This window comes from Zophobas morio, unplaced genomic scaffold, assembly GCF_036711695.1.
Source record: "Zophobas morio isolate AGI-343-1 ecotype UQ-CSIRO unplaced genomic scaffold, CSIRO_AGI_Zmor_V1 ptg000002l, whole genome shotgun sequence".
NCBI lineage: Eukaryota > Metazoa > Arthropoda > Insecta > Coleoptera > Tenebrionidae > Zophobas > Zophobas morio.
Genome location: NW_026972107.1, coordinates 27630046 through 27644334, shown reverse-complemented (window position 1 = coordinate 27644334; position 14289 = coordinate 27630046). Strand labels below are relative to the sequence as shown.

The following is a 14289-nucleotide window of genomic DNA, read 5'->3' as shown; positions in this document are numbered from 1 at the left end:
TGTAGATAATTTTTTTATAGTTTACCTTGAAAGAATATTGGTCCAATGATTCGTCTTCGACTAATTGCTGCCCACACCCCAATTTTTTAAGACTGGAATGGTTCTTCAATAAATTCATGTGCTTCATCAGTAAAAACTATTTTTTGCGCCAATTGTCTGTTGTTCATATTCATAAACCAATTGTAAAATTCTAATCTTCGTGGGAAGTCCACTGGTAAGAGTTCTTGTACTGCTGTGTTACGGTAAGAACATACTTCCAAATGTTCTCGTAAAAGTTTGTGGGTAGTTCCAACAGAAAGATTAATTTGTTGATGTAATTGACGAATTTACGTTTTTGGTGTGTGTCTTCCATTATTTCTGCAGCTTGAACAATAACTTCAGGTGTTTGTTTTTTGGGCGCCCCACTTCTTACTTTTCGCAAAAGGCTACCAGTTTCTGTGAAGAGTTTCATCGTTCTGTCCAATGTTTTTTAAATTTTCTGCAATGAATAAGTCCATTCTGCATCAACTTTAATCCCATTCCGATAATAACTCTGAACCAGAAAAACTTTGTGGTCTAAATTGCAAGCCACGGCACCAAGAATACAACGTTTGCTCGTTGTGAAAGTAACTGATTTTTTAAATTCGGAAAACAGAAAAGACGTAAAAAGAAGTCTTACCAACTGTACTACTTAAATCAGAATACATTAAATGGGTTGGGGGTGGGACCTGTTGAGATCAATAAATTAAATTTTTAATTGTTAAGTATTTAGTATATGTAAATTAATTACTACAAATATTGTGAAGTATTTTTGTATCAAAATTATGTATTTTACACTATAGAGAAATTCAAAGTAAGTAAGTAGTAGTAATTAAAATTATTGAACTGTGGGCTGACAAATATGAAGATTTAAATATGTAGAGGTATTAAGATTTAAGATTAAGATTTGAAATAAATTAAGATTTAAAATAAACTGACAAAAGGTTTAACTGACAAAACACCACGAGAGTCTCACGATAAGCGACGTAAAAAAACTACCTTCGCCAAATGCGCAAAAAGAAAAAAACACACGATCTGAGCTGATGGCCTGAAGAGTTTCTTGGGGAGCTGTTCCCTAAAAGGTGGCTACCGGGAAGAATCCTGCTCCTGATGACGGTGTTATTCCCTGCACGTACCGTGGCGAATCCCAGGGGATATGGCGTGATGAATGAAGAAGCAAGACGAGCGAACAGCAGAGCAAAATAATCCCACAGGAAGGTTTACAGGAAGTCGATGGTGATGTCCTCTTAATGCGGAGATTGCGTGAAAATGCTCTTAATCCGGCTTTGCAGTGGGCCACCCAAAACTGTGGCACCGTCTACTAATTCCAGGGATAAATCCGCGTATACGAAGTAACACAAGACCCTCAGAAAAATTCACGCAGCCTTTTCCACGAATCTGTCCCTCTAGCACCAAAACGAGAATAATCCCAAGATGGAAATGGAATTCTTCCTCCTTGCAAGAAAGTGTGGCGAATTTGCTGGTGGTATGGGCCCGCGGGAAAATCGCTACCTCAAAACCCTTCAGGGAAACGATGGTCTATTCAAATATTCCCCCTCCTGCAGTTCCGTTTCCAAACGTCACACCAAGCTATTAGTTAATGGTGGCGTCCATGTGCAGAGATGGAAGGTGACAACCCTTCGCGACAATTCCATACTGTGTGTTGCGGACATACTCAGCGTCAAAATAACAAAAATTCGAGCAATTAGCCCTCGCCGAAATGACACCGTGACAACGGGAGACCTATTTCTTCGTACTGTAGGGGTCATGAAAAGTCGGGAAAACGTAAAAGTAGAGAGTCGGTCGACGGACTCGATTACAATGCTTCCTTCGCTTACGCTCCAATCCAAAGTTTTATCATTTGAGAATGTAACAAAATTTTTAACCGCCGCTCCCTATGAGACCTTCTTATTTATGATTGTGCTGGTGTTTGGTTTAAGTGGCGCCTGTAGAGGAGACGAATTATACATTTTACCAGTAGGCGACATTCAAGATAATGGTTCAGTTTTAGCCGTCACATTAAATGGTACAAAGGCAAACAAGAAACGTGTATTTACTATTACATCAGGAGCTGATCCCATAGATGGTGTTAAATTGTACAGAAGATACGTAGGGCTTCAACCAAAGAACGTTCCTCATCAAAGCTTTTTTGTGTGTTATAGAAATGGAAAGTGCACCATTCAACCCGTAGGAACAAATACGTTCTACAGTAGTTCTAGAAAAATCGCTGGATATTTAAAGTAACCAGACCCTGTTAGGTACATGGGACATTGTCTGACGAGAACAAGCGCTACGTTTTTGACTAGTAATGGAACAAGTATTAATACCTTAAAGAGACATGGCGGCTGCCGGTCAAATACAGTTGGCCAAGCATATGTAGATGAAAGTATCGAAAATAAAGTGGAGACCTTAAAACAATTTTCAATCTAAACATAATACTCAACAAATTTCTGTTACAAAAGTTTTCGTCTCTCACTTGCCATCATCTTCTAGAATTACAATTTCAAACGTAAATAATAATTGCAGAGATTTACAGATGCCAATTTCCTCTGGCATTACGTTTTCTAATGTCACTAATTGTATTTTCAATTTTGTTTATGAAAAATAAAGTTCTGAAATAAATGATATTGTGGTTGCTAACTGGAAAATTGCTACTTTTCTTTATTGTTTTCGATAAAATAAAAGTATGCTTTTCTAATGAGTACACAAAATAGTAGATTGTTTTATTAGGATTAAAAGTGCCATTTTTTGCGACGAGCAAATTTTGCATTTGCGAGGCGGAGCGAAGCGAAGCCGAGCGGATGCAAAATTGCGAGTCAAAAACTGACTTTTAATCCGAATGAAACATACTACTTTTTCGCCAGCCAAAAAGTAAATCTCAAAAATACAAAATATTGATAACAATAATATCGAGCAGAAATGAATCAATCTGCAAAGTAGTCTGGTATCCACGTCGTCAAGGCTTTTTTTGTTTGCTTACATACCATTGTTTTGTGAAAACGTTTGCAGTGTTAATAATGAATCCTGAAGAAGAGTTACCTCCCGATGTGCTAGAAGAAGCACAAAACGTGGTACTGAACTTGTTACCAACAAAATCGCGCGAAGTGTATGAGTGCGCGTATACCCGCTTCATCAAATGGTGCGAAGGGAAAAAGATTCAAACTTATTCTGAGAACGTCCTATTGGTATATTTTTCCGAATTGGCTACAAAAATGAAGTCATCCACACTGTGGTCGCACTATTCTATGGTGAAAGCAACTTTAAATATAAAAAATGGCATAGAAATCGGAAAGTATTCAAAATTAAAAGCGTTTATAAAGAAACAAGGAGAAGGATACGTTCCAAAGAAATCAAGGGTTTTAACTAATGAACAAATAGAAGTTTTCTTAGACACGGCTCCGGATTTCAAATTCCTGATGATGAAAGTATGTTTATAACCTAATGAAGAGCTTATATTTATTTTACGAATTTTTTTCAGATTGTTGTAATCTTTGGCGTTAGCGGAGCTTGTCGGTGTCACGAACTATTACAAATAAAAACTGAAGATATTGAAAATATTAAAGCAGGTTTATTGGTAAAAATTCCTGATACCAAAACGAAAAAACCCAGATCATTTACGGTTATGGGGGAAAAGTATTTGAAATTTTTTTCGTTTGGAAGAACCAGGTACAAGTAGTGAAACCACAAGTAAAATACATGAAGACGCAACGAATAGGAATGTGAGCGAAGTAAACCTAGAAGAATCAGGTACAAGTAGTGGAACTACGAATAGAATGATCACACGTGAAGACGGAATAAGTAGGAATGTGGGAGCAGTAAACCTGAATTTTGACACTGTGACCAACCAGACAGCAGGAGCGGTAGAAGTGTTAGCGCAAAATATTATTACTGACCGCATGAAAAATGATAATAGTGACGGAAAATCTTTAATCCAAATCAATCGCAGTTGTTCTTATTGTACATTCAATATTAATTTTAAAATTTAAATAATTAATAACAATGTAAGTTAATAATAAAATTGGAAAATATTAATAGCATTTCATTCTCAAAATAAAACAATTGAAAACTTTTTAAGGCTAGGATGAAAAAAAAAAATTAATGCTAGGATTAAAAAGGCAAAAATGACGTTGTTACTTTAGTAACGCAACTTTTTTTTACTCTCACAAAAACGTCAAGTTTTCCGTCCAAAATTGACGTTAAAAGTGACATCTTTTAAGACGGCTGGCGAAAAAAATTATTTTTCCACTCCCACACAGTAATCCATGAATAACGGACGGTTTATACCCTCAAAAAAAATAATGCAAAATTCAAATGAGAACATAAGATAAGATTTGAGTGTATGGAAATTGTCAGAAGTCTGAAGAATGCATCCATCGCAGCACGTGTTTATGCTCAACGATACCCCGAAAGAATAGTGCCTTTAGACACGATTTTTAAAAGATTGGAGAATCAGTTGAGAGCTAATTGGCCTCCTATTAAGTTATCAAAGGAAATGGTACCTCTTGGTGAGGAATACGAACTAGAAGTCGTTTAAATTCTTGAGGAGGAACCCCATGTGGGACAACGCGATTTGGCAAGAAGAGTAGGCATTAGCCAGTCTTCCGTTTACAGAATTGCCAAGAAAATAAGTTTCATCCTGATCATATCACCGTGGTCCAAGGGCTTAAAGAGACAGACTACCCTAAAAGACTTAACTTTTGTCGATTTGTTCGGCAACAAACCATTTTAGATCAAAATTTGTTGAAAAATGTCAGTGATGAGGCATTTTTTAGCAACAAGGGGGGTGTAAATAACATAATTATCACTACTATGCCCAGAATAACTCCAGCTGGATTCGTGAAGGACACTTTATAAGAGTTTATTTTACAAATGCCTCGTGTGGGAACAAAATGATAGGACCATACTATTTTCGCGAAAGATTAAATGGTCAAGTGTATTTAAATTTTCTGAGGAACATTCTTCCAATGTTGTTGGAGGAGGTAAATCTACAAAGAAGACAAAATATGTGGCTTCAACAAGATGTCGCACCCCACCATTTTCACAGAGACGTGAGACACTATTTAGAAGCGGAATATGCAAATAAATGGATAGGTATGGGTTCAATTAATCCTTGGCCCCCTAGAACATCTAATAGAACTCCACTAGATTACTTTTTATGGGGACTGATCAATGATCTTGTCTACCGAACATATATCAACAGTAGAGAAGATCTGGAATATAGAACAACTCTCGCTTGTAGATCTCTAACGCCAGCGATGCTTATGAGAGTCAGAAGATCTTTTTGGAACCGCATTGAGGCATGCGAAAGTGGTGGACAGCATTTTGAATATCTTCTTAAATGATTTGCTTCGTTTTTATTAAAACATCTTTTCCGTTAGTATTTCACTTCTTTGAGTCTTTTATGATCTTAATGTCAAAACTGACAAACTTTTAGACATGCTTGCTATGTTTACATATTTATTAAAAATAGAATTTTGAATCTACATAGATCCGCAAAGTAATGCATTATACAGGTTATTCAACAGAAGCTCTACTCAAAAAAAAAACAAGCCGCAAGGAGAAATAGAATTTCAAAACCATCCTTGATAGTTCATACTGTAAGACGATTCCTGGCCAGATAGCGTCTTTAGCGCAAATTATCAACAAATATTCATTATCAATGACGGTCAAACGGCTACAGCCAATTGCAAACTACAGATTCACTCACCCCTTACATGTGACGCTCTAGTACAGGTCCGGCCCCGCGACAATTCGGCCCCAATCACGAATATGAAAACAGACACACCTGACTTATCCGTCGCTAATGATTAAGAATGGGGTCATTCACCGGGGGGTCTCCACCCCCTAGCCCACTCCTTGTAGATCAGCGATTCCAACTCACGGCGTCATCTTCAGCGCGCAATCTTCTGGTGATGTTGTCGAGTTATCTGAAATCGCCCTAGCCGTACAGTTTGGGATGTACTGCCCGCCCACAGCCCCTTCAGAAGGAGCGCTGTCTTGACCAAAGTGGAGAGGACACCTTCACGTCCATACGTCACTATGTTTCCTCCAGAAACCGGGTTAATCTCACAACCTAACCAGCAAACGTATTCTCTGTTGCATTCCAAAGCCAAAGCCAAAAGCGCTCCACCTGAGTACGCCTTCGGTGCTCAGGTACATACCATGGTATCTGCCGGAAATTTTACGCGTTCACACTACTCTCGTGGCCCCAGGTTCACCCTAACCTGCCACCTTCTCTTATCAACACCTTAACGCCCAACTCTTTGCTCTTAACACTCAACCCGAGTCCGGCCCTGTCACCACACAGCTGGGCCTTCACGCCCACCGCTATTTTACACACTCTCACGGACTCTGACTAACTCGGTCTAACTGCCCTCAAAATGCACCCTTTGCATCTGAGATATGTGTCTTAAGTGGGGGTTAATTATTAAATCTGATTGGTTTTGTCGCCTTAAAGACCTGCACTAAAATTTCCGCTTACAATACCATTAAAAAAAAAGTAAAACATAGTCATCTGTTTCGTGTAACAACATGGACCTAGTGTCAGATACTACCATGTAAAAATTGACATTTCGTTAGAATTGATGCAAAGTGTGTTCGTTCAAACGACAAAAAGGTATATGATTTTACTCGGTATCAACCCTCGACCTTCGATTGACCTGTTCTGACGCAAGCTATTACTACATCAGCCCATGTACAGCTTATCTTTGCCAAAAGAGGTCAAATCTCAGTACATAAAGAAGAAGAACGAGCGAAGATTCATTCAAATACTTATCATTTAATTCGTCAGTCAGAGTTGGTGTCATACCGTATCGCCGTTCCCGTCTCATAAAAGTTTCCTGGTGTGTCGATGTTCGCTCTGGCGTTTCTTGTGAGTTCTATGCTGAATATTTAAAAGTCATTTTTGTTATACAGGGCTTTTATAAATGATTCTAAGGGCGTAGTTGGCCATGGATTTCAAAAATCCCGCCTCGCTGAAATTATGCCCGCGATTATGCATCATTATGACAGTTCTCACTTGTCACATTAATGTCTAATGTCATTTGTAACCTGTCATTTAAAGTCGTCGTTTTTATTATTTTAATGTTTTTCAAGTGCGATTTACAGTAATTCTCATTGATCGAAGCTAAAAACAACAAAACAATCATTTTCAGAACTCTTGGTGGTTGCGTACGAAAATTTTGTGTTTGTGCTACGAAGCGAAGACTATGAAAATGGTTTATCCTGTTGAACAAGACACTTTCATCGTTATGTTTTGATATCGCAATAGGATTTCGAAAACGAAGAGTAGGTGTATCTGTAACAGCTTGTAAGCAAGAATATCTGGCCAAATACCGTGATTTAATAATTCAAGAAATATCGTTAGAGGCTCACATTAGAGATGTAATCAACAGATTTGTTCGAACTGGCAGTGTCAACAAAAATAAATCTCGTGGAAGACGTCATCTGGGACAATTGTTGATGATTTGAGACGACTTGAGCAGAATTGAACAATTGAACAACAGGTCCAAAGTATTGACGAAAGGATGTTACAGAACATTTTTGAAATTAAAAAGAGAGTGAACATGTGCCTTAAACATAATTCTGAACAATTTCAACATTTACTGTGATGTTTAACTGCAATAAATTTGTTTCTTTTTATCGTAATGACTTTGTTTTATTTTTAACCGTGAACCGTTTAGGCAACCAGTTATACACATGTGTGTTGTCCATGTGTGATCTTTGTCATGCGTCCTTGAGCATTTAGTACGGATCTCCGTAAAATTAAATCGGAGAGGCGGCACGTTTACATGACCTACTGCGACCCTATAATCATTTATAGAAACCCTGTATTTGTGTATACAAATTAACCGTTATCCGAGAGGTAGTAATGTAATCATAGCATCATATTTAATAGCGTTTGTTTCGTAAATCTTTAATATAGTTAAACGTGGGAACTCAGCGTTACTGCTAATAGTACACTGGTAAATACAATCTTTACTGCTGTCGTGTATTTTCGTATGTTGATCATTAAGTATGACCTTACAGATTAGTGCAATGCCGCAGTGCATCAAGTGTAAATCTTCAAAAAAGAGGGTTTAACAGGCTGTGCAGGTGTTTGCAATAAATGATTTCACTCCTTATGTGTTAAACTTCACGGAAAATTTTTAATGTACATGATGCTAAAAAAACCTGCTGGAAATATAAGTTAATCTGATCAAACAAAAATACAAATTTATGTAAGTTAAATGGTTTAAGAAAACAAACTGTGTAATTGCTTTTGAAAAATTCAAAGCACTGAGATTGCACATAAAAACTTGTTAAAGATGCTTATTTGATATGTACATACGTAATTTATCAAGGCCAAGAACAACTTTTCATCTGTTCCTGCGACGACGTCTTATAAAGAAAATGCTTTGAACAATCCTCATAACATTGTGGAAGGCACTATATTTCTTTAGAACAGATTTTAAAACCTCTAATTCTAATCAAACTTATGATTACAACTGTTCAACTGATATAAATGTCGACTAGGTACTTCAATATTCATAAATTTGATAAAGAAGTTGTATTCGAAGCTATCCGTAAATTGAAAGCAGCTATGGCAGTTGAACCGGATCTAATACCACCTTTTTTAGGGAAAGATTGTGCGACAATTTTGGCAAAACCGGTGACAATATTATATTTAACATAATTTTGCGTATTTCCTGATGTGTAGCAGCAGTCGAGGATTACTCTTATTTATAAATCCACATGTTTCGAATATGATTACAGATAGTCAGCATGGTTTTGTGAAGGGTAGGTCAACGGTGACTAATTTGGTGGTGAAGACGCAATATTTATCGGAGGTGTTAGACGCATTATGTTGATTAAACTAAAGAATTTTGGTTTCACAGATCATTTGATAACTTTAATAAATTCTTACCTCTTGGGTAGAACTCTCTTCGAATGGTTATCGATCTAAATGATATGAACAACTTTCAGGTGTGCCCGAGGGCTCGGTTCTTGGGCCTCTGTTGTTTAGGATGTTTATTAATGACATAACTTTATATTTAACTGCGAATTGTCTAATTTATGCTGGTGAGCCAAAAATCTTCCTTCAAATTCGAAATCTAAGTGACTGCCTTAATCTTCAATGTAATGTGGATACATTGACCGACTGATCTATAAATAATAATCTTCCACCAAATTATAGTAAGTGTTATGTCATGACTTACTCAGGAAAGCAAAATACTGTCGATTTTGATTATTCCATAGCTAGTAATGTTGTGGAAAGGTTACACCATATAAAAAAATTAGGAATTACATTTCACTTAAAGTTAAATTTCATACAGCATATAGCATATATCGTTGCCTCTTGGTTTGATCGTTCTCAACTCCAAAGGCAATGGCAGAATGGTTGTTTGTACTTCACACTTTGAGCAACAAAGTGTTTCAAATATACAAATTCAGGAAAACGATGTCTTTAATATGGAAGAATTCCTACACTATTTATGCTACCATTTTTAATTATTTACAATAGTATCATACATGTAGTACCTACTAATCGAAAGTATATTTTAGCCTAAGAGTAATAACAATAACAATCGAGGTGCGTATTTACAAGAAATGAGACTGACCCTTATGCTGTAAATTGTTTAAATGTATTTCGGACCGTATTTAAATCTTTAAATTTCTAAAGTCAAATGTTAGAAGTTCACAAATCTGGCCTACAAAAGAAATCCAGAAATATGAATAAAGATTCTTTCCAACATTCAGGAATAATAATTATTGAGGAAAAAAAAACATTAAAATTTCAGTAAAACAAATTAATTAAAAATTAATTCACAGTCGGATAAAGAATGTCAAGTAGAGTCTTTCTAAAAATATACTTTAGAGGCATACAAGAAAGCAATAAAAATGAATGCTAATATTAAAATTAGAAAAGTTAACACGACAAAATAAAACGCTACAACAATTGTAGAAAACCATAGATAACTATAAGACGAGCGAAAATTCATCGATTTTTCATCAAACATCACTGTCATTTTTAGTTTTACTCAGAATGGTTAATCGCAGTTTTTCGTTGTTCTATTCAAGTTTTCTATTCAGTTCTTCGTAAAGTTCGTTGGTTGTTAGGATTCTTGTTTCGTTGTCCAATTTTTTATGTTTTGTTATCTTATTTCTTGTTCGTGTTTGGTCTACAACATGGCAGACAAACCTTTGAGTTCCTGTGCCCAGGACGTGGTGTCCAACTTTATAGAGAATTTTGCTCTTGAGAAGGAAAACGGTGGTCCTTTAATCTCATTAAATGGTACAGAACAAGTGAGTAAAAACCACTTGAAGGTTCATGGTTAATAATTTCGCTCAAATTTTTAGCGAGTTGCAGATGCTCTAGGCGTTACTCGCCGAACGGTTTCAAAGATTAAAACTCGAAAAGAAAGACTCGGCGTGCTTCCCCGTCCAACAAAATCACGGCCCAATCGGAAAGCACCGAAACCAAAAGACCTGCTAGAGCCTATACATGACTTGTGTCATGTTGGCGTTATGAACATTGTCATCTTTTCGACTAATTACTACAAAGTAACAGTTGTTAGTTCGGACGTTAGCTTTTGGTCACGTGTGTAAAAAGATACATGAATCCCACTATACTATTGCTAACATTCCCAACGTATACATTAAAAGACTTTAAGTTCTTTGCAGCGACCACGTAAAGATTTGAAATACTGGTAATCCTCAAATCTACCAGATTGTGTGTAAGCTACATAAGCTTCTTTTTTTACATCAATTTCTTTTTTTACGACATACATTTTTCAAATCTCTATTGAACAATCTAGGAAAGGAAGATCTATTAACTTAAATACGTTTCTTCGGAATATACAAATCCATGCCCATACAAATAACATAAAAATTCGAGACTTTCTCATCTAATCTAAGGCTATTGAAAAGATTCTCCTAATTGATAGAAGCATAAAAATCATTAAGCAATAATTGATAATTAGCATTTGAAAAATCATAGCCTAAAGATTCAGATGTAATTCTTTTAACATGATTCAAATAATCAAGAGACCAGCAATATGGAATATGATGAACAGATCCTTAAAAATAGGATTTTCTGCAGTACCAATATGCAAACCATCAGTATTGGAAAATACAAGATCCAAACAAATATTCCTATTATTTGGAATATGATTCATTCGACTCAAATTAAAAAAATAATAAGCTCAATAAGCTGCATTCATTATTTCGAAACAGTCACGAGATTGACCACCAAGACCAGCATTCAAATTAGCGTTATGCCAATTAAGTTGAGGAAAATTAAAATATCCAGCAATAACATACTGATGATCAGAAAACTGTACGAAAAGGTTTCTCAATAAGTACACTGATTGTTGTAAATATCAATATCCGACGAAAGTGGAATATAAACTGATCCAATAATTCAGTTAGTATTGTTAACAATATTTAACCTAACATATATAGTATAGGTACACTTTCAACATTAGAACCCTACAAAATACATGATGAATTGAATTATTTGTTCACAGGAATCAGCTCCGCCACCACGAATTTTCATACTAGTATTCACATTTCGATCACAACGATAACTATTATAATTCCACAATAATTCTTCATTTGAAATTTTATCACACAACCAAGTCTCACTAATAATAATAACGTCATAAACGTAAGAGATAACCTTTAAAGCAAAATCATTAATCCTATTTCGAAACCCACCCGCATTTTGATAATAAAAGTTAATGACTTTTTTGATAAACCCTGAAAATTTTTTTGGTTTACTATACTTACTAAATTATGTTTGTATTTTAGACTCACATTTGTTTCACCATTATCAACACGATCCTTAAATTCCTTTCGTATACGCTTGTTGTGTTCACGGTGAACTTCGGTTAGATCCGGCATTGATTAAATACATACAGATAGACCCATGCTATTGTTTGGAGCGAACAGGCCGACGGCCGACGAACAAGAGATGCCTCACCAACATTTGGTCGTCTAGAGACCCTAAATAAGGGTCGTCAACCGCTGGCGAATAGCTTGGACCCCAATCACGCGCATATGCAACCCATATAACAACAACAATACAGTGGGTAAATCTACCACTCCATAAAGGGCGACGAAAAAAAATTGTAAAAATCTCATAGTAAGCATGTAGATAATTTACAACGTTGCCAGATGAGTCTAACACAACTTTGCCGTTATTTCTAGTCAATTAGATTTTATTTCGCTTAAAAGTTTCTGGTAAATACATGGGATTATTATAATGAACAAATAATACAAACAAATTATTACTTGTTATTTTAAATACTTGTTACTGGTAACGAAAACATAAATAGTAATTAACATTATTATAAATACGGTCCGGTAACTCAAATTTTATACGAGAGAGATGTTTCAGAATGAGGCGACAGTAGGGAGCCGAGTCTTTAATTTCGAAACGAGTACTGCGAAAAGAGCTACCGGACGTATGTCGTTATGGATTTTATTTCATCCTGTCAACATATTTTTTTATTCGATAAAATAATTACTATTTTGAGAAAAAGTTCAAATCGAGTCACTTTTTCTGACATCGTTAGCAACCGGACTCCAGTAAAACGTCAAATTTGACCAGCATGAAGTAAAATAAATGTAGATAACACATTGGAAATTTTTTTTACGCTTTCGTGAGCTCGCTTTTGTTACTAATAATACAAAGGAAAATGGTTTTAAATGCTTTTTCTCAAAACTTACTATATTTTTTTAGAAAATTTATTGGACTAGAGACGGGCAGATATATACTAAAGACAAAACACATGCATTCATATATGTCTTAAAAAACGGGCAACATATGCCGCATAAACTCAAAAATAAGACATTTTCTTTCACATTTTATGATGTAAATACAGTTAAGTATATCGATAACTCGCTACTGAAAATTTATTGAAATATAATTTGTGTTAAGACAAGGTTTTTGTGCTTTTATGGTTTATTTACATAATTTACTTATTTAAAATGAATATTTTTAATACATAAAACCAAAATGGTCTGAAACGACAATTTGTTATTGCATTGCCTGGAGATTTTGTTCACCAAGGGGTCACGAATTTCCAAGAAATGACTTCCTGAAACTCCCATGTAAGACAACATTACGAAAATATTTTGGTTCTGAAAATAAACATTTAATAAAGGAACGATTGACAAGCGAAATTAAACATGTGAACATTTCGGAACGCGTATGTTCTTTAATTGTGGATGATATGGCCGTGAAAGAAAGCATCAGATATTCAAAGGCAGAATATCGAATTTTTGGATTGGAAACGCTTCCTAAAGTTAATACTATTACTAAAAAAACATTTATAGCAAATCAATTACTCTGTTTTATAATTCATGGCATTTCAACAAAGTATGTAATCCCAGTGAGCTACTATTTCCATAAAAAATTGAGCAGCAAGGACTTGCACAAGCTGGCACTTGAAGTGTTACAATTACTTGCAGAATGCCAATTTATGGTTGTACGAATTGTTGGAGACAATTACAAAAATAATGTAGCGCTCTTTAAACATTTTTGGGAATGGCCTTCAAACTTGCATTCCACATCCTTTCAGTGTTGGCTTAAAACTCTTTTTTTCAGTTTTGATTACTGCCACCTAATTAAAAATGCCAGAAACATATTTTTAGACCAGATATGGCTTCTAAAGACGGAATTATTTCAGCTAACTGTTGCTGAAATTCAAGGAAACCTAGTTGTAACGCCTGTTCGTTACTTAACAAGAAAACATCTTTCCCCAAGTAACTTGGAAAAAATGAAAGTAGCTAGTCTAGCTGTTCAAATATTCTTAACTTCAGTAACTGGATCCTTGAGATATCTGGCCACGCATGGTTATGATGGAGTTTCTTATTTTAAAGAGCGTTTGGCTACAGTGTGATATTTGGAAACAATGTTCAAATTTTTCAAACTTCATGGTGTAAGTAACAAAAGTCAGCATGTCCGACAACATGACCGTGATATTGCACCATACACTGACACGTCTGATGATCGTTTATTATGGCTAGACCAAGAATTTCCATTATGTATATTAAAGGCATCCAAGAAAGGTTGCAAGCGATGGGAATGCAGGGTTTGACAAAAGAGACTGCCGAAGCATTTTTGTTTACAAGCAAGAGCACACATCTCTGCATCAAGTACTTGATAAGTGAACTAAACTTTTTTTATGTTTTGACAAGAGTATTTAGTTCCGATGCGATAGAGTCCTTGTTTGCTAATGTTCGGCTGAGAAGTGGGTCTAACGATGTTACAGATTGTAAAGCAGC

General features: G+C 35.7%; 1 protein-coding gene and 1 long non-coding RNA gene across 12 annotated transcripts in view; both read left to right on the top strand.

Annotated features, from left to right (window-relative positions):
* LOC135132413 (protein turtle) overlaps window positions 1–14289 on the top strand; it is a 257464-nt gene that overhangs the window by 50586 nt on the left and 192589 nt on the right. For 9 of the 11 annotated variants that reach the window (XM_064060517.1, XM_064060531.1, XM_064060510.1 and 6 more), the window contains exon 1: window positions 6780–6889. The exons of the other annotated variants lie outside the window; for them this stretch is intronic. In XM_064060517.1, the coding sequence (XP_063916587.1) occupies window positions 6869–6889 (21 nt within the window). In that variant the 5' untranslated portion in view covers window positions 6780–6868. Of the gene's footprint in view, window positions 1–6779; window positions 6890–14289 lie in introns of those variants that run through there. 11 annotated transcript variants of the gene reach the window in all.
* On the top strand, window positions 2737–4050 carry LOC135122910 (uncharacterized). Its single transcript, XR_010279483.1, has 2 exons — window positions 2737–3443; window positions 3497–4050. It is a non-coding gene; the product is annotated as an uncharacterized LOC135122910 (long non-coding RNA).